This window comes from Sebastes umbrosus, chromosome 14 (assembly GCF_015220745.1).
Source record: "Sebastes umbrosus isolate fSebUmb1 chromosome 14, fSebUmb1.pri, whole genome shotgun sequence".
In the NCBI taxonomy this organism is placed as follows: domain Eukaryota; kingdom Metazoa; phylum Chordata; class Actinopteri; order Perciformes; family Sebastidae; genus Sebastes; species Sebastes umbrosus.
In genome coordinates this window covers 14,659,870-14,680,533 of record NC_051282.1, presented here as the reverse complement: position 1 = coordinate 14,680,533, position 20,664 = coordinate 14,659,870, and the positions used below count along the sequence as shown (strand labels likewise).

At 40.7% G+C, this 20,664-nt stretch overlaps 1 protein-coding gene across 4 annotated transcripts in view; it reads left to right on the top strand.

Annotated features, from left to right (window-relative positions):
• Positions 1 to 2,691: 2,691 nt before the first annotated feature.
• LOC119501417 (xylosyltransferase 1-like) overlaps positions 2,692 to 20,664 on the top strand; it is a 40,916-nt gene continuing 22,943 nt past the window's right edge. The window contains exons 1-4 of one of the 4 annotated variants that reach the window (XM_037791747.1): positions 2,692 to 3,515; positions 15,646 to 16,192; positions 19,003 to 19,175; positions 19,287 to 19,489. In XM_037791747.1, the coding sequence (XP_037647675.1) occupies positions 3,231 to 3,515; positions 15,646 to 16,192; positions 19,003 to 19,175; positions 19,287 to 19,489 (1,208 nt within the window). In that variant the 5' untranslated portion in view covers positions 2,692 to 3,230. The other 3 variants (XM_037791746.1, XM_037791748.1, XM_037791749.1) reach the window with 3 other exon arrangements.

Sequence of the window (20,664 nt, the reverse complement as noted above, 5' to 3'; positions counted from 1 at the left end):
ACATATATCATATGAGACTAGAAAGCCTCAGGAATCCATTGGTACCAACCATGTCATACTAGCTTGTTGAGAAGGAGGCTAATTAACACTCCAAACTTATGCTAAATTTTGGCAAGGAAAAACTTTCATGGCCATTTTCAAAGGGGTCCCTTGACCTCTGACCTCAAGATATGTGACTGAAAACGGGTTCTGTGGGTACCCACGAGACTTAATGATAATCACATGTAGTTTTTCGAATGCAGTATAAATGTCTTATTTTCTCCTATTCTAAAATGGTGTGTTTGAATATTTCTGCATACTGGGGTCCCTAAACAGTCTTGAATTACATAAATTGGGTATGACTGTAAAGCTGAGACTCTTGTGTGATGATGTTATTCCCCATAGTAGTCATTTCATTGTAGTGAGACCATTTTTAAAAGTAGACCTCTCTGTATAAAATGAGCTGTGGTGACCTCTAGGATAATCACAGCCTCATGAAACTTTACAGCCACAAACTAAAGACCTAGAGCATTCAGAGGACTGATGGATTTCCTAGGTAGACTGATAATAAGGAGGTTTCTGAGCAGTTTCCAGAACAGAAGTGCTCGTCATCCAATTGCCGAAAAATGCAATTCTTGCATAAATCTCCAAATGTCAGAAGTTTTGAAACCAAATCCCAGCATGGCTTTTTCTTTGGTGTTCCTCAAGGTGTTGGTGTCTTTACGTGGTATTTTGGGGGGATTAGTAATCATTTTTATCAATTCTCGAGTTGTAAAAAATGGTTAAATTTAGCACCAAATCTTTGTAACAAAAGGTATCAACCCCAAAATTGCTGCAACAACTTATGAGACATAATAAAGCATGGGAATGGCCATTATATACTTATATTATCATGCTCTATACACTTTCAGAGTTTTTTTTAATTAATTAATTAATTAATTAATTAATTCATGTTTATTTCAGAGTCATGACTAGAACAACTTGACACACAGTGCTGAGCTGCATCTCAAATTAATCTTCAGGTTCCCAGCTTTCAGAGGATGTACACCACTGCTATGTGACATCTACTGTTGACCTGCTATCTCCCCCTAAAAATGACAAAACTGGTCTATTGTGGGTCTCAGAGGGTTAATAATAATAATGGAGGTGAATGAAATGTTGGTGGTTGCAAAGAGGTAAAACACAAGGACACGATTCAGACAGACGGAGACAAAGAGACAAAAGCTGAGGCTGAGTCTCCTGTAGGACAAAGATCCAGATCCAAGACGTCTGGAAGAAGATGGAGAGAGTAAAAAAAAAAGAGAGAGAGAGTAAAAAGAGAGAGAGAGGGCAAAGAGTGAAAAGGGGAAGAATTCATGCCTATTTTTAGATGTTCATTCAATTAGATTTCTGGCACTTCTCTGCAATATGCATGAAATCAGACTAATCTGGTGGAAAGTGTATTAGAAGGGAGCAGTGATGAAGCAGAGCAAGATTCATAGAACTGCTGGAGCGTACTGCATCTGTGTGTGTGTGTGTGTGTGTGTGTGTGTGTGTGTGTGTGTGCTTTGTTTGTATACGCATACATGCGTGAGTGTGTGCAACACGTAAGACATTTCATCATGAATCATTCTCATAACTAATTTCATTGTATCTCCCATCAATTGTCTCAACACTGCTGAGCGACTGGCTGCACTGGTTAGATACATGTGAAGATTTGCCAAAATTTACAAATGTGAAAAATATGTTAAATATAATTTGCCTAAAAGTCAGAGGTCACTATGTGCACAGTTAAGATGTGGTATATTACCACTACATTTTGAAACAGGAAGATACAGAGGTGTAACTGCAGACAAAGGCTGTGCCAATATTGTTAACTAAATGAGGTTGAAAACTAAATTTATTTTATTTTATTTTGTCCTTTGTATCATGATTTACGACAAATATTATTTTAAAAAAAAGTTCCTGTTCCTGGTTTTAGATTTGATAGGTATGGAGACCGGAGCATTAATTGAATATCTTTTTGAATACAGCCATGACAGTTTTTCCTCGCCAAAATTTAGCATAAGCTAGTATGACATGGTTGGTTCCGATTGATTTCTTAGATTCTGGTTTCATATGATACCAGTATTTTCAGTAGCTTTAAAACGGAGCACGGTACAACCTAAAAATTGCATTAATGCGTTAAAGAAATTAGTGCCGTTAAAACAAATTGGTGTTAACACGTTATTATCACATCAAGTTTGATAGGCCTAATCATTTTAGTATTATTATTATTATTATTATTATTATTATTATTATTAGTAGTAGTAGTAGTTGTTATTATTGTTATTGTTGTTATTAGTATATTATTATTAGGATTATTAGGATTTTTATTATTTTATTATCCATTCATTATTATTATTGTTATTATTACACAGCCCTACAAGAGTACAGAGTATCTTATTATTTGGGCTTTTTTCATTTCTTTTTTTTACAATATTGTTTCTATAAAATGGTGAAAAATAGAAAGAAAATTGAAAATTTCAGAGCCCAAAGTTAATCTTTAAATTGTTTTTTTTTTGGTAATAGTATTAGTGTGCGGTTTATGGAAGATAAAAACGTGCTGCCCAGGCCCCTAGAAATGCTGGCTCTGGCACTGGATGAAGTGACTCTGATGCTTCTCTTCTTCTTCTCTTGTTCACAAACCTGCAGTGACGTTACAATAAGAACCATATAAATACATAGGATTATAGCAATAAAAGCCCAACAAAAAAAATATTGCGTTAACGCATTATTATTGCATTAACTTTGACAGTCCTAATCATTTTATTATTATTATTATTAGTAGTAGCAGTAGTAGTATTTGTGTGCTGTTTATGGAGGATGAAAACATGCTGCCCAGGCCCCTAGAAATACTAGCTCTGGCCCTGGATGAAGTGACTCTGATGCTTCTCTTCTTCTTCTCTGGATCACAAACCTGCAGCGACGTCATTTGCTCTAAAAAAAATGACAAAATAAATGCTTTCACTAAACTGTTGACTCCTTGATGGCCACATGGGGGCCTCTGTGTCCTCTCTTCCTCCTCCTAAACCTCCAAACCTCTCTCCTCATTTCAAGCCTTTGCCAAATCCCCTCCTCCCTCCTCCTCTCTCCTCCTCCTCCTCCTCCTCTCTGCCTGCCAGTAGCTCCTCTCAGGCCGCGTAGGGGAGCATTCACACCCCGCTGTCTGCGTTTAGCGGATGGGGCTCTCAGCAGCTTGAGCCTGGAGGAAGAGGAGGAGGAGGAGAAAGATGATGAACGGTAACCCGTGGTGTGGTGCCCGCAGGCTGCTGGCCCGGCGCTCCAAGTCCGCCCTGCTGGTCGCCGCTCTGGCCGTGCTGCTGGTCCAGACTCTCATCGTGTGGAACTTCAGCAGCCTGGACTCTGCCTCTGCAGGCGGGGACGGAGGCGCCAGGAGCCGGGAGAAGAGAGAGGAGCCGGCAGAGAGGGAGCGACCGAGGAGGGGGCTGCAGAGGAAGGGAGACCCGCCGCCACCGCTGCTCGGGAAGACGGCCAGTCGGCACAAGCTGCAGGCGGTAGGTCTGAATGATCTCTGCTGCAGGGTTTCAGGGTTTAATTAGATTTTTTACACCTGTGTTTGGATTGGAAAATGATGCATTTGTCCCCGAGGGAAAGCATGCATGGTAGCTATAATGAGAAGATGATACTGAGTGTCTGCAGCTGTTGTTTTGGCTTTTTTGCATCAACACATTTTTGGCCCCTTGTATTGAGAGATGTGTCGCTAGGCCAAACTTAATGTAAAAATCTGCCAATTTAAGGCATCGATCATCTAGCCAATAGACCAGGTAAAACAAAACTCTTGCTTTTCTGTACGATTGTAGCTACTGTTCAGTTGACTATAATGACTTTAAAGTGAAGGCTACAAGCAGCATTTTTAACAAATTCAGAATTTAGAATTTAGAATTTAGAATCAATGTGTTTGTTTCACCCAGTTTTCACTTCCCTCCGTAATGTTAGCTATCAGTCAGCATGGGCAGAAGAAATGCTTGTTTTGCTGTAAAGTAAGTGCCTATGTATTGATAATATACATGCCGAATGAAAGAATAACGCCGATAGTGTCCAAAAATTTCTTCATTCGTGTTTGGCATTATACGACTTTTGTTGAAAATCAAGAGCTTATATAATTGCGTGTTTTGTTAACGGAGTTTGGTTTGACATTTCTCGACTCAACAGACTACAGGAGCCTCTGCAGGCGGTAGGTTTGAATGATCTCTGCTGCAAGGTTTAATTAGATTTTATATGCATGCATTGTAGCTATAATGAGAAGATGCTACTGAGTGTCTGCAGCTGTTGTTTTGGCTTTTTTGCATCAACACATTTTTGGCCCCTTGTACTGAGAGATGTGTCTGTAGGCCAAACTTAATGTAAAAATCTGCCAATTTAAGGCATCGATCATCAGCCAATATACCAGGTGAAAGAAAACTCTTTTGCTTTTCCGTACTATTGTAGATACTGTTCATTTGATTATAATAACAATAAATGTCATGACACAAGCAGCATTTAAACACATTTAGAACTTAAATCTAGAAAAAATGTGTTTGTTTCACCCAGTTTTCCCTTCCCTCCGTAGTGCTAGCTATTTACAGTCAGCATGGGCACAATAAATGCTTGTTTGCTGCAAAGTAAATGCCTATTTATTGATAATATACATGCCGAATGAAAGAATAACGCAGATAGTATCTCAAAATGTCTTCATTCGTTTTTGACATTATAAGACTTTGTCGAAAATCAAGATTATATATAATTGCATGTTTTGTTAACGGAGTTTGGTTTGACATTTCTCGACTCAACAGACTACAATAGCCTGTAGAATGGCATTTTCGTAACTTTTCATGTAAAAAAAAAAAGATCAACATATTTTTCATGAATCCCCTTAAAGCAAAATCTTAACAGCCATTTCAGGTTTTTCATATTAAGGTGACTGCAGCATAGACTGGGTAATTGTTGTAAGGGATACAACTGTTAAATGAGAGTGTTCCTAGATTTTTGATTTAGGGGTTTAATTAAAACCCTTCTCTTGGTGATATTAAGGGGCCCTATAGACAGTTAAGGAAACTGGGAAATGATTAAGCCATTTTTATTAATGGAAATAGCTCCCCTCTGATATTATAGCTTGTAAAAAGACAATGGCAATTTAAACATCACGTTGTTTGCCAAGTCAGAGTTAAAAGTCTTCTTTCTTCAGCTTTGCATCCTCTAGGCTACATCACCTGCAAATTTTCTCTGTGTGTGTGTGTGTGTGTGTGTGTGTGTGTGTGTGTGTGTGTGTGTGTGTGTGTGTGTGTGTGTGTGTGTGTGTGTGTGTGTGTGGCTTCCATTCATATCATTTTTAAATACGACAGTACACGAATAGGATCTGAGGGAGATTCCACAGTGTTTTTATGTTCAGAAAACAATGTGTGTGTGTGTGTGTGTTGCTTTACCTGCTGGGATCCAGGTGTTCTCAGGTTGTCAGGACATGAACATACTGTATGCTACTCTGTGTTTGCGTGTGTGTGAGAGCGATGTGGGCTGTATAGCAGGCATCCATTTTTACGTCCTTTCATTACAGTTAACCGGATGCCCTGTGATCTTCCCTATGTCTGTCTGGGTGTGTGTGTGAGAGAGAGCAGTGATATGTCCTGACAGTTATTGGCTTTTAAAACAGTAGAGATGCATGCCAGCACTTTTTATAGTACAGGAGTTTGGGAGGTGAAGAGAGACGGAGGGAGAGAAAACCGGATCAAATGGAACAAAGGTCGATGTGAGAGCTAAATGAGTGATTAGAAAGGTCTGGAGAGAAGACTGAAGTAACTTCAGTTTATTAGTCCGTGAGGGTGTTGGATTGACGAAGACCAGATCTGAATATTGATATTTTGCTCCTATATTCATCTTTTAATTTGACTATTTTTATAACCCCAATCCCTTTTAAAAGTCAGTCAGCAGCTCTGAATTTACCAGGAACTCCTTTTCCTTTCTATTTCCCTCCTTCTTCCTCTTCTATTTCCATAAAGTGTCCAACAGCTTCAGGATAAGTATTTTTTTTTTTCTGTGCTGAAACATTTTAACATCAGTTTTGAGTCCACTTTTGAAACTTGTTCTAGTGGTCCCTATGGCGCTGCAGAGTTGGACAGATTGAACAACATGAAGTTGATATATCTATTTGTTCTCCCCAGTAGTGTAGCTTAGAAGTAAGGCTGTCAGTTGATAAACATGTTTAATCGTGATTTATCACATGATTGTCCAAAGTTAATCACGATTAATTGCATTATCTGTTCAAAATGTACCTTAAAGGGGGATTTGTGAAGTATTTAATTGGGCTGTCAAAGTTAACGCGATAAAGCAAATTTGTTTTAACGCCACTAATTTCTTTAACGCATTAACGCAACTTGTGATTTTTACGTTGTAGCGGGCTCAGTTTTAAAGTTAGAGTGAAGATACTGGCATCATGAAAATAGAAAACCTAATGAATCCATTGGTGGAGGCTGACTACACTCCAAACTTACGCTTCGTTTAGATGAGGAAAAACTGGCATGGCCATTTTCAAAGGGGCCACTTGACCCCTGAACTCAAGATATGTGAATGAAAATGGGTTTGATGGGTACCCACGAGTCTCCCCTTTACAGACATGCCCACTTTATGATAATCACATGCAAATACTTGACAAATCTCCCTTTTAAGGTACATTTTGAATGGATAAAAAATGTGTGATTAATTGGCGATTAAATAATTTAATCGATTGACAGCCCTAGTATTTAATACTCTTATCAACATGGGAGTGGGCAAATATGCAACTTTATGCAAATGTATGTATATATTTATTATTGGAAATCAATTAACAACACAAAACAATGACAAATATTGTTCAGAAACCCTCACAGGTACTGCATTTAGCATGCAAAATATGCTCAAATCATAACATGGCAAACTCAAGCCCAACAGGCAACAACAGCTGTCAGTGTGTCAGTGTGCTGACTTGACTATGACTTGCCCCAAACTGCATGTGATTATCATAAAGTGGGCATGTCTGTAAAGGGGAGGTGCGTGCGTGCGTGCGTGCGTGCGTGTTTGTTTATTGACAGGAAGAAGCATCCTATTTCCAATAAAAGAAAAAGTGTGTGATTAACTTTCAGTGCAGCAGCACAGTACACACATTCACATTACAGATGCATTAAAATACCAGCAGTGTTCAGCTCTCCAGCAACCACACTGCAGGAACGAAGTGTTTACAGGTGTGTGTGTGTGTGTGTGTGTGTGTGTGTGTGTGAGACCATGTGTACTGACTGTTGATGTCCAGTTCAGAATGTTTACAGCAGTCGTGGACGGCGCCGCAGTTGCACAACTCTCACATTCATCACACCTTTGAGGGGTTAAACACACACACACACACACACACACACACACACACACACAAACACAAACACCCCACCACATGTGTATCAGAGCTGGTTCACATCCTAACAGCAAGGTCAGATCAGATTAGAGGGTTTGGATCAGGTTTCTCTGATGGGATTTATACTTTCTAATCTAGTTTAGATTGTTTGATAATCCCTAAATACTGTGCGCGTGCGTGCGTGTGTGTGTGCTCTTGTACTTCTGTATCTGTGAGGACCATTTTAAGACTTTGACAGTGAGAACATTTTTGGAAAGAGTGGACATTTAGTGAGGGATGGGATTATGTAGCTGTGATGATCGTACAGGTTTTTAGAAGAAGATACACAGGGTGGGAGGGGGGAGGTGGACAAGGCTTATATGTGTATCTTTCACTCTTTAAACTAAGTCACCATAACTCTTTCTCTGAGCGTTAACTGTTGCTGCGAATGGGTTTACACTGTAGTTAATGGAAAGCCTGGTGCGTCTCATAGCGCCGCGAAAGGGTGCCCTGTTTGGCGGTATTGAACACCGACAGCCGTGACAAAACGTCGGTATTTGACGCCATGGGAAGTTGGCTCCCTTTCCTATGTCACATGCAGGCTCATTAGAATATACCACCCACCGCTTGAGAACTACCTTTGCAAAGGTGCACCATATTTTTCTTGCAAGCCAATCAGAGCAGACTGAGCTAAAGGCATTTTTTGTTTTTTTAACATTACAGCATGTAAACATGTTGTAGTAGAAACCCCAAATACAAATATGAACCTGGAAATGAGCATGATGATATTTCTCCTTTAATGATTTTTCAGTTTGGTTGATTGTGTCAAAGTTTTTAGAAAAAAATGTATTTTACTGGACAGAGTAAACTATCGTTCTGGCACCAGTTATTCACCACTAATCATATTATTTTGTGACATATACTTGCGTGTTTCCTCAGGTTTATCATATTAATTTATGATTTATTATTTTGCCTGTTTCAGAGTGCTTCCAGTCAGAGCTGCAGGGTGTCTCAGAGGTTTCCCTCTGCAGCAGCACACATCATGCTGGCATGTCTCTCTCTCTTTATTGGCGATTAAGCACAACCCACTGTTAAAACCAGAAAGCTGTTTTTTTTTCTATTTTCTTTGAGATAATTCTCACTAAATGTGGCATAGATAGACGTCAATCCCTGCTTTAATCCCGGGGCTACTGCAGCCAGGTTTCACAGCACTGCCCTGTCCCTCTTAATAGTCCATTTAGCTTACTTTCTGCCCATCTGGCTCTGTTTTTCCTTTTGTCTCGCCAGCTTTTATTTTTGCATTTTTGTTTAGACTGACTTCCATTCATTTCCGCCGTGAGATGACTGTTTTCTGTGATCCTCATTAGATTCTCAATTATTGTTTTCTTCCTTCATCTTTTGGATGAAGAGAGAGACGAAGGAGAAAATGACCATAACATACAATTATGGGTTTGAAGATGTGAAGACACGAAAATACAAAAGAAACTGCCATTTCATCTGTACTCATCGTTTACTCATGTTCAGTTCTGTTCATTAGTAAAATCATATTTATTTGAACCTGCCGTATGAGTGACGGATAAAAGACAACTTCTGTTTTTTAAATATTTAAAGTCATCAGTATGTTGTTGTGGTTTTCTTCACACACCTTTGTATTGTGGGGTGTAATGAACATCGCCGTGTTTAGGACACTAACATGAATGGAGACTCTAAGTTGTTGATATTCAAAGCTGCAGTGATTAGTTGAATAATCAAGTCGATAATCGATGAATTGTTTCAGTCATTTTCTGGTGTCAAATGTGAGGATTTCTCTGATGTACATCACTGGAAATTTCAAGAAAATTAGCAAAATAAAATGCAAATTGAAACAAGTTCCACAGAAAAATAAAACATAGGCAAAATAGAAATAAAATAAAATTCTTTAATGTCTGTGTTTTGTTTTTCATCACTACTGATAGGAAAGTCATGTGGAAAATAATGATGGAAATATTGTTTGTTTCATGTATTAATGTGAGGAAGGTCACCGTCTCCTCATCTCTCCACACACCCAGTCTCAGGGGAAGACGTATAAATAGCACGATATTACAAGAACATTCCGCGGGTCATGAGGACACATTTTAGCCCGTTTGCGTGTCATTTGTGCGGCACGCAACAAAACTATGGTAACGTCCACAGTTATGTTTAGGCAACAAAACCACTGAGTTAGGTTTAGGGAAAAACATCATGGTTGGGCTGGGGAAACAACGTAGCGTAAGTATGGAAAACACCTCACAAACATCACTAAAAAACACGCCATGACAAACTTACAAAAGGAAACAGCGATCTGTTGTAAGTCCTGTGTTTTTGAGACCCATCTACCTCCCCTCCCTCCACCTTCAGCAGGCTCTCTCACTTTTTATTCTACGTCACTAAGCGTAGTATATTCACATGGTTGCGTTTACATTGGACTCAGTTCAGACTAGGGCTGTCACCATTGGCAAGCCAACTGCAGGGGATGGCAAGCAACCGCCACAACCGCTATGTTCACCTTTTTTCTTTTTTGAATTCTTTGCAATGGAAGCGCCGCGTATTTACGTTATGCTACAAACAGCAGCAATACTACGAGACGCTGAGCGTCTATTCTGTGTTGAGTGCTGCACGTTTTTTTTCTGGTCGCCAAGAATTGGAAAAAGGTCAACTTTGGGTAAAATGCTGCGCTTATCACTGTCACTTTTTTTACCCAGTCATCTAATCACAATGGAGAAGGGTAATAGTGCTGAACAACAACAACAACAATGGAGGAGAAATTTATACATATAGACCGGCAGGTCCGTCCTCCCTCCCTGTGTGCTTCAGCCTTCCCTTCATCCAGACCAAGTACTCTACCTTGTGCCGAGAATTTTGACTTATGCGGATATTCCGTATCATAGCAACCAGACACAACCATAGTGTCTCAGCTGAAGTGTCTCTCTGTGTTCTGCATTTATAATACACAAGTATTTAATTTGTTTTAAAACTGTCATCTTTGCCGTTTAAAAAGCAAAATAGAATAAAATGGCAATAATACCAGATATCTATATCTATATAACGCGCGAACGGGCTGACACAGATCTCATGTTTTCAGGTCTTTCGCATGCTTCTTGTACGTCATTTATTCACGAAGTCTGTTTCCATTACACTTTGTCACATTTTGTTATCAGTGCAGCAACTTTTCCAGCTCAGCCGAGTGTAAACTGTCAGGTTTTCACTGGGCAATAACCGATATAAATTCCAGGCTGTATGTTTCCACAGGTATATTGACTACAAACACACACACAGCCAGTGTTTGATTTATGCATAACTGGGGCCTCCTGATGCTGTACACCGCCTGGTGAAAGAGCTCTTTATTGCTTGATATGAAGCTGTTTTCTCACACACACACACACACACACACACACACACTGTTTTGCAATATTTGTGCTGATACGTCTTTAAATTTAATTTGCAGTGTTTAGGAGACTCTGGCATGGATTGAGACTTGTTAGTAGAGCTGCAGTGATTAGTTGATTAATCAATAATGACATTGTCGGTTGATAGTCGAGTAATAGTTTCAATAATAATTCAAGCAAAAATAGCAACCATCTTCTGGTCCCAGCTCCTTAAATGTGAGCATTCGCTGCTTTTCTCTGATTTATGTCACTGTAAACTGAATATCTTTGGGTTTTAGAGTTTAGTTTGGACAACAAAAGGCTTCTGATTAGTATTTTTCTCTTTTTCTGACATTCTATAGCAATAACTACATTATAGCGAGATGAGATGCAACAGGATCTGTGTTCGCGTTACAGTCAGAGCAGTACATCGCGACAACAAGAACTGCGATTGGTCAGTTTGGGCTGCTTTTCTTCTCGCTACTGTTTCTGATGCTGGTTGAGATTGTTGAGAGTGAAGACATGAAGCAAGTAGACTCAGTTATCTTTTCCTTTTCACATCTTGCAAAGACCATCTCCACTACAAAACGTCTGTTGATCACAAGCCAACGCCAATTTTAACCAAATTTCCGGAAAATCGTCCAAGAAAATACTAATTAATGCGTGTTTACGACCGTCGGCTTGGTGTGTCGCGGCCTTTAGAGAGCTCCAGTCAAATTTCAAACGATGGAAAACCATGTGGAAAACATGATGGAGAGAGAAGTGAGAGTGAAGACATGTAGCATGTTGAAAAGACTCGGTCGTCTTCTCCTTTTCACTAACTGACCGCACTCCTCCGATCCTCCAGCCACATGAAACAACGCTAGCATTTTCAGATTTGTCTTCATCAGTGTGAACATGGCCTCTAATCAACAGATGTCAGAGCAACAGGTCTCCTTTCTTCCACCATTTCCCTCTATCTCTCTCTCTCTCGTTCCCCTCCTCTCTTAATGTCTCTCGCTCCGGGCGCCGGAGGGAACAGGCTCTCTTGTCTCTTTTCTTTCGCCTTTATCATGCAGCAGCAGGAGGTCTGAATGCACTTCAATAAGAACCTGCAGGGGAAGAGAGCAAACTGACTCGCACAGTTAGCAAGAAAGCAATGACTCAGTGTGTGTGTGAGTGTAAAGAATGATGTCTTTGTAGGTAAGTGGTGGTATTTTAACTGTGGTCGGTCTCCACGGAATGCACTGGCTTCTGGGAAAAAACGCAGGAGGACCTGTGAAGGAGAGAGAAACAGTTTGTATTACTCTGTCTGCAAATTAAAGAGTCACTCAGACGTTTTTACTGTCTGTTGCTGTTTTTTTATATGATGGTAAAATTTATATATTTGAAGTGCTGATCAGACAAAAACATAAAAGTTAATAAGTCAGCATTTTGCTCAGTTGCAACAGATCACTGCAGCCGGTGGTGAAATGTACATATACTCAAGTGCTGTACTTCAGTACAATTTTGAGGTACTTTTACTTTCCTTGAGTATTTGAGTATGCTACTTTAGGGGCCGTACAAATGCTAAAATCGCGTGGAAAACGCCAGCTGTGCCGCTTTGTGCTTTGGAGGTTGCCCTCCTGTCGCGCCTGCCGTTACTAAGCAACCAATAACTGCGTGCTTCGATGATAATGATGAAGTTGCGGTAATTTTGCAGTAAAAGCCTCACTGACTAAACTAAACTCAGTCAAAAGAAAAGATAAATGCACATTTACACTTGATTTCTCTGTATCAAGTTGGCTGACCTTTCAACCGGATGTTGTGACGTCCTCAGGCAGAAAGGGTGAAGCCAGTAAAATAGTCTGTGTTACAGATGGTAGAGCTCTGGGTAGTCCTGCACAAAAATGATTAACTTCTCCTCCATATATATATATACCGTAAACTGATATTTACGGAAGAAAGAAAAGATATCTGCCGGCTGTGATTGGACACATGACATGTGGTGCATGCTGCAGCGTTCCAAAAGTATTTTTATCTCGGGGGCGCCGCCGTCGCTCCCTGAAAAATAGACACTTGGGAACGGTTGCGTACCACGACAGCGTCATGCTCACGTTTGAGCACACCTGTCACGCGTCTAGATTGACAACAATGGATTTGAGAGCGCAAAAGACACGGCATGTGTACGGGCCCTTTATACTTCTATTCCACTACATCTCACGGGAAAATATTGTACTTTTTACTTTTTAGCTTTGGTAACTTTACAGATTAAGATTTTATAAACAAAACATATCAATTTAGAAAACATGATACTGTGCTGTAGATTAAACTATTCAACAGGAGATTAAGTAGTTTAAATGTGCACCACCTCCACCTGTAACATTAAACTGCAACTTATGTTTTAAACAATCGGCAACCTCCAGTTCTAAAAGGGGGCCATCTAAAAGTGAAGCCAATGCTGAAGTGCCTTAAACCTGCATTCTTTCTAATAGCCAGCAGGGGGCGACTCCTCTGGTTGCAAATATAAATCAGATTGTATAGAAGTCTATGAGAAAATGGCCCTAGTTCTCACTTGATTTATTACCTCAGTAAACATTGTAAACATGAGTTTATGGTCTCAATCGGTAGTTTCAAGTCTTCTTCAATACAGCATGATGTTCATTTAGTAAATTATGGTCCCATTTAGAGTCAAATAGACCATAAAGCAGGGTATGCTTTAGAGCGTGGCTACCTTGTGATCTACAGGTCGCTACCACGGCGTTATCTGGGAGTTGTATTCTTACAACTTTAACCCTTTCACAGTCCTAATAATGTCTTATTCAGCATTCAGATTGAGTTCAATTTTCCATCAGTGTGTGAATGGATGAATGTTGGCATGTAGTGTAAAGCGCTTTGAGTGGTTGGAAGACTAGAAAACCGCTAAATGCGAGTCCATTTACCATTCCTTCACCTCTGACAACAGCTAAGCTACGTATGTTCCGGGAAACGTACTGAACATCGTTCCTCTAGCGCCAAACGTTACATTTTTAACTCCTCTTATTGGTACGGCTCTAAGAATAGATAAATCCTCAGTATGGTGATTCAGTCCTGAGTGTGTGTGCGTGTGTGTTGATGTGTTTATGTGTGTGTGTGAGAGCCTTTAGTCTCTCTCTGTACACTGGAGGCTTATTCCTGGTTTCCTCTGTACTTGTACGCTCACAGTGAACGCAGGAGAGCTGGAAGTATTCACTGTGACTACACACACACATACACACACATTCCTCAGCTTACTGACATTACAGATGAGATAATGAAAGGTTGCCTGAGGAGCAGGTGGCAAGAGCTGATATTACTGCCTTCCCCCAGGCACTCTGATTGTGTGTGTGTGTGGTGTGTGTGTTGTGTGTCAGTCAGAAACACACTCTTTATCCCTGGAAAAGACAGATATAGGGCGATCTGTGGGATTAAAATACCCATCGAGGTCATGTGGCTTTGCTAGTGAAACACACACACATTTATACAGTATATATATATCACCACCTGACTCTGGAAGGTCAGGGCCACAGCTGCCTGTGTCTCAGGGGTCAAAGGTCACTTGAGCTTAGGAAGTCATTCCCTTTTTCCCTCTTGGGTCTCTTCAGCTTTATTTTTCCTAGAAAGAGTGAAAGTGAATTTGATGACTGACTGCATGAGGAAATCGGGGACTAAAGTAAATATATTATGAATCTGCACAATTCTGGATAAAATGAGAATCATAAATCCCTCAGAAAATGTCTTTTGTAATCTCATGGTGTCATAGGGAGTTTGGTGATGCAGTGAACAAAGGTCATTATTGCCATCAGTGGCACAGAGATTTTCTGGTAGTTTTCGTGGTCTAGCTTCAAATATTTGCGTGGTGATGGTCTTGATTTCCTGCCGTCAGTGAAAAATGGACATAAACTTCTAATGCAAACTGTTTTTGGTTTTTTACATTTCACATGTGAGTGAACTTAAGCTGTCAATCCATTAAAATATTTAATCGCATGATTGTCCATAGTTAATCACAATTAATCACAAATTAATCGCACATTTTTTAGCTGTACAAAATTTACGTTAAAGGGAGGTTTGTCAAGTATTTAACAATACTCGTATCAACAGGGGAGTGGGCAAATATACTTGATTTTTGCAAATGTATGTATATATTTATTAGTGGAAATCAATTAACAACACAAAACAATGACAGATATTGTCCAGAAACCCTCACAGGTACTACATTTAGCATAAAAAATATGTTCAAGCCCAACAGGCAACAACAGCTGTCAGTGTGTCAGTGTGCTGACTTGACTATGACTTGTCCCAAACTATATGTGATTATCATAAAGTGGGCATGTCTGTAAAAGGGGAGACTCGTGGGTACCCATAGATCCCATTTTCACTCCCATAACTTGAGGTCAGAGGTAAAGGGACCCTTTTGAAAATGGCCATGCCAGTTTTTCCGTGTCAAAATTTAGTGCAAGTTCGGAGCGTTATTTAACCACCTTGGCGACAAGCTAGTATGACATGGTTGTGACATGTTTTCTATTTCATATGATACCAGTATCTTCACTCTAGCTTTAGAACTGAGCCCCCTACAACATAAAGACTGAAAGTTGTGTTAAAGAAATTAGTGGTGTTAAAAATGAATTTGCGTTAATACGTTGCTATCGTGGTAACTGACAACCCAACTAAAAATGTTTATCATTCTAGATCTTGAAATAATCATAGTTTTTAAAATAGTATCTTTTTAGTTTTGTCGCTTTATGTAATCACTGATGTAACCACATCAGCATTTTTTAATTCCTTGAGGAAAGGAAGGTGTGTGGACCAGGAAACATCAGTATACCCCTATGTTTGACGGTTTATCTTCTCTGTTTGAGGAGATTAAGAAGCACTTTCAGGATTACAACATGTAATTGTTCTGGTTTTGTTTTAATGTTGTCTTCTCCCTCACAGGATTACCATTCCCACCGGCCCAAAGAGAAACTTCGCCTGGACAGCAACAACAACGAGAACTCGGTCCCTAAAGACTTTGACACCATCGACAGCAACAGCAACCTGGGAGCTCGATCTCAACGCCAGCGAGTGCAGGTCGCAAACGCCAAACGCAAGCTGGACAAGGCCCAAGCACAGAGCATGCTGGGAAAATCTGCTAACGAGGTCCTCAAGCACCCTCCCGTCCAACCCAGAGGGGTGGGACACAATCACAACCGCACCCACGTTCGTAAACCCCACCCTGAGGTGCCAACGCTCCCAGCACCGGTCCAGGGGTCCAATCAAGATCCACCGCTGTACCAGGCGAAGAAGTCGGACACGCCACTGCCGCCCGGTTTGGAGCCGAGGAAGGAGCAGCCGCAGTGTGAGATCAGCGGGAAGGAAGCCATTTCTGCTCTGTCCAGAGCCAAGAGCCGCGAGTGTCGGCAGCAGATAGTGGAGGTCTACTGCAAACACAAAGACAGAGCGCTGATGCCCGAGAAAGTGCCTCGCTACTGCCCCATAGAAGGTGAGATCAGAAGACCAAACCATACAGAGAATATTAATAAGTTCATGATGAATAAAGGTGAATTAGTGATACACTTGTTGGATATTGTGAGATACTAAAATATATGCGTAGAACGTGTCTCCAAGTACAGGTAGAGACTCTGACTTGCAATTAATATGTATCTTTATGCAACTCCAAGCAACAACAATATCTTACATGTCCAATATGCATTTAATAATGGTGTACTCGCAGACAATTTGCAGACAAAAAAGTCCTGAAAAACACATTAAGATTAAACTTAATTCAAGTTAAATATTAGCAACCAAACTCTAACTTGTATGTCATGTGTTTGCAGATGTTTAGGGACTGTTTGAAAATTATAAGTGGGTCAAAAAGGGCAAGGTGATGTATATTTCTTCTGTTGGCTGAAGGGAGGGCAGTCTGACTTTATTGGGTAGAGGTGAGGAGAGCCTTTTTTCATTTTAAGAAAATGTAAGTAATGTGTTGAAAGGGTCTTGCTTTGTTAAAAAAGTTAAATAAAAATGTTATCTTCCCTCTCCACTCAAATAATTTCCGCACAGTCCCTTACAGAAAATGTCTTTCAGCTAGAGCTGAAACGATTAGTCGATTAATTGATTAGTCAATTAATTAGACATTCTCTAGTTGCAAAGTGAGGATTTGCTGTATATGTTTTATTTAATTGTCCCTCGTTTGGTTTGCAAACCCAGTAGTTTGGGGAGCCAGGATTCAAAAAATGAAGCTGGTTGTTGTCCCTCCTTGCCTTCCTCCATAATCTTTATGTTCTCCCTGAGGCTGCGGTTTTTGCTGTCCTCGGCTCGTTGTTAGAGAACATTCACTTCTTTTTTCTAGAGCCACAATCTTGTTGGACAGAGAAGTCGTAAAGTCTTTGGCATCTGAAATACGCGATTCAGCCTCCGCTATGCGCTTGGTGTTGCTTTCAGTGCCGTTGTTAAACCCTTCCAGAGTCAGATGAAGTTCAGCAAACTTCTGATCCATTAAAGCGCTGATTTTTTCTGTGTGACATCCTGTGCGAGGAGAGTAGCCAGGCCTTCTTCCTTGCAGGTGCCAGCACCCTGTTGGCTAACGTTAGCTGTGGCCTCCATGCTAGTGGACTGGAGTCTCTTCAGCTCTGAGCGACTTCTGGCCAGGGAATCACGTTGAACTTGAGTCGAATCGGAGGCAGACATATTCATACGTAGATGACCACCAATAAAAACTTCAGCAAGAAGCAAAAAACTTAAAAATGTTAATTTATATCAGGTGGTGACGGGAGGTCGGCAAAAAGGGAGCTCTCACGATGACCTCATAACATCATGTTTGTGTTATTTGATAGTTTTTGTGTGGAAGATATCGTTTTGAAAACATTTCTGGAAAGATGTCTGCTGGTTCAGACAAAGTCTAGTCACACTGAAAAGATGGTGGCCATTTCTTTTTCTATTGGACTGAATCTGAACAAGGACTGGTGTAGCATATATCCGTGTTCTAGTAGCCTATACTTACATTATGGATGTAATCCAGAATATGAGCACCCAGAGTTATTGAACATAGTTTAAATGTATTAACCTATGATTTAAGGACAGATTCATCCCTTCATGTTAAACATAGCCGGTGATTGAGCCAGTCAACAAATGAAAGGGTGACTGAAAGACGAGAAAGCGAAGGAATTGGACGAACAGGCGACTGCTTTGAAGTGGCTTTTTTTGCCCTACCAAATTTGTGTGTGTTATTTGAGAATCATTTTTAACCCGGCACGTGCCAGAGACACGGAGAGTCATCCAGTTCTATTTTCAGGGACTTAAAGCATGGATGGACACAGCGAGGATGAAACTCAGCCAGCCTAATTACACCCCAATTAAACAAGCAGTTTGTAGTCTTATTTTTGGATTGGCTGACTAATGATTTACTTGTAGTTTTGCTCCCAGAACCAGCCCGAGCCATTTGAGGTTTAATTTATATGATTATATGTTGCTTTGATGATACACTAGTCGTTATATGCACAGACTGGAGGAGCAGTGAATGATGATTTGAGTTGACATTTGAGTTTGACTGACGTGCCGAAGAGAACAAGGCGGTTGTTGAAACGAAGTTTCGTGTTTCTGCACTCATGCGGGCGTAATGTGTACATCGCTATCTGTGCACGACATCCCTCCGCCTGCCTCCCTCAGTCTGTACAGCAGTGCTCGACCGAGCCGCCTGATTACAGTTATTTCTCCTCAAACTCCCACTCCCAGCATGCCCCACAGCTCGGGAAGGTCACTAATTAGGCCAAGCAGGCCTCAACCCGCGCCATCTTTAGAGTGAGCGTGATGATGGAGGAGCACCAGGCTGTCAGAGGGTTTTGTATATACAAGAAGCAGATTTAGCTCGGCTAGCCACAGACAGCGGAGTACTTCTAGGAAAGGCGGAAGTGAAGATGGAGGACCGGAGTGGAAAGCGGGGTTGACAGTGACAGTGACGTTGTCTTGCAACCGAGAAACAAAAATCCAGCAACTCATATCTGTCTGAATAATTTTCTTTTTACACTAATTGATAAATCGTTTCAGCCCTGGACTGCAGACCTTGTTGCCAATGTCAGAATTCAGAAAAGTGCAGAAACAAATTTACCTTGCATGGCAGCTGGATTCTCATGATGTCACAAGATCAAGCGAGAATCGCTGGATTGCATATGACACGGAAATCCATCTGAGTGTTGACATGAACTGTATTTCCAGCAGGACATGAAGGCACTAGTAAATGCAGCATTAAATTCAAATAATGTTTAAGAAAGGTTGCATGTTTCATGAGCTGACGTCTTGGTCCTCTCTGTCCAGGTAAGGCTAATGTGAATGTACAGTGGGATGAGGAGCCCTCAGATGCTGCCCAGCTTGTGCCGGCACGGATCGCCTTCGTCCTGGTCGTCCACGGCCGAGCCTCGCGTCAGTTCCAGCGTCTCTTCAAAGCCATCTACCACACCTCGAACTACTACTACATCCATGTAGACCAGGTGAGACCACTTACTGCCATTCTACGTCAATAACATCCAAACAACTTTTTTAGGCAGACACAAAAACACACCATAACCTTCCTTCTTGTTGTCATCCTCCACATTTCTCAGCGGTCCAACTACCTCTACAGGGAGGTCCTGTCTCTGGTCGGCCAGTATCCCAACGTCCGGTTGACTCCCTGGAGGATGTCCACCATCTGGGGCGGGGCCAGCCTGTTGACGATGTATCTACGCAGCATGGAGGACCTTCTCAAAATGTCTGACTGGTCCTGGGACTTCTTCATCAACCTCAGCGCCGCGGACTACCCCATCAGGTGAGTGACTGGGTCAGCCACGTGAAGCAGAAAGCAGAGGGGTCACCTCTTAATGATTAGTCAGTTAACTTTTTTATTGCATGTTTGAAATTGTACTTTTAGTAAACCTAAATGGAAATTCAAGGAAATAGTCCAGGTCAAATATTCATTGTTCACATTGTATTTCATTTGCATTTTAGAAACTGGATTTAAGAACCAGTTGTTACTGGTGGGAAAAGAATTGATTCACCTAGGGATCGTGATTTTTTTTAAGAAGGTTAAGGTTTAAGAAGCAGATCTAGACATCATGGCTAAAGCTGCATGCCAACTCTGTCATGGACAGGAAACGTTATCGTATTGCGGTAACGTGCGGTCAAGCTAGCCATCACTCTTATCTCCGTGGTCAGGTCAGCCGACGCTACGACTGTAGAGCACCCATATACTGACATTTATGTTAAATGCATTCACACGGGCCCGATGTATCGATGACCATGGATGTATAAAGAGAACGGACTTTGTGAAGTTAGTGGAAGTATACATGTGTGACTACATCTGGTTTTCAAAATAAGGTGTTAAAAAAAGGGACTTTTATATATAAAATACCTATATGGAAATAAGATTGATTAGATTTGTGAGAGAAATGTCTTTATTCTTTGAGTTTTGTACTACATACATGCTGATAATCAGACTCATAATTTTTACGGTATTAATTTAGATATTTTTCCAAATTAAAAGTCCCTAGAAGTGTATGATTCAACTTTTTCCCATGGTGTAGTCTTAAAAAAGTGAACAAAATCACAACAAATTATATATCAAATCACAATACTTGTAGAATCGCAATACTTAAAAATCACAATACATATCGAATCGTCACTCCAGTATCGTGGTAGTATCGAATTGGGAGATGGGTGTATCGTCCCAGCCCTAGTTGTTACCGTATTTCAAGCTAACAAGGCCCAAAACAGCTCTTATCGGGTTTTCTATTTGTTCTTCAACCAAAATGGTCTCTGTAACAGATTGTTGATCCATAAAGGTTTGGTTGAAAATCCCGCCACTGTTCCCTGTTTTGTATCCCTGTAGAAGACTGTAGGAGATTTATCGATCATGTCAAGTTCCATCCAAACACACAGCACATTGATTTGTTAAAGCCTTGTTTGCTTTGTTTAAGGTCTTATGGATCAGGTTACGTGGCCAAT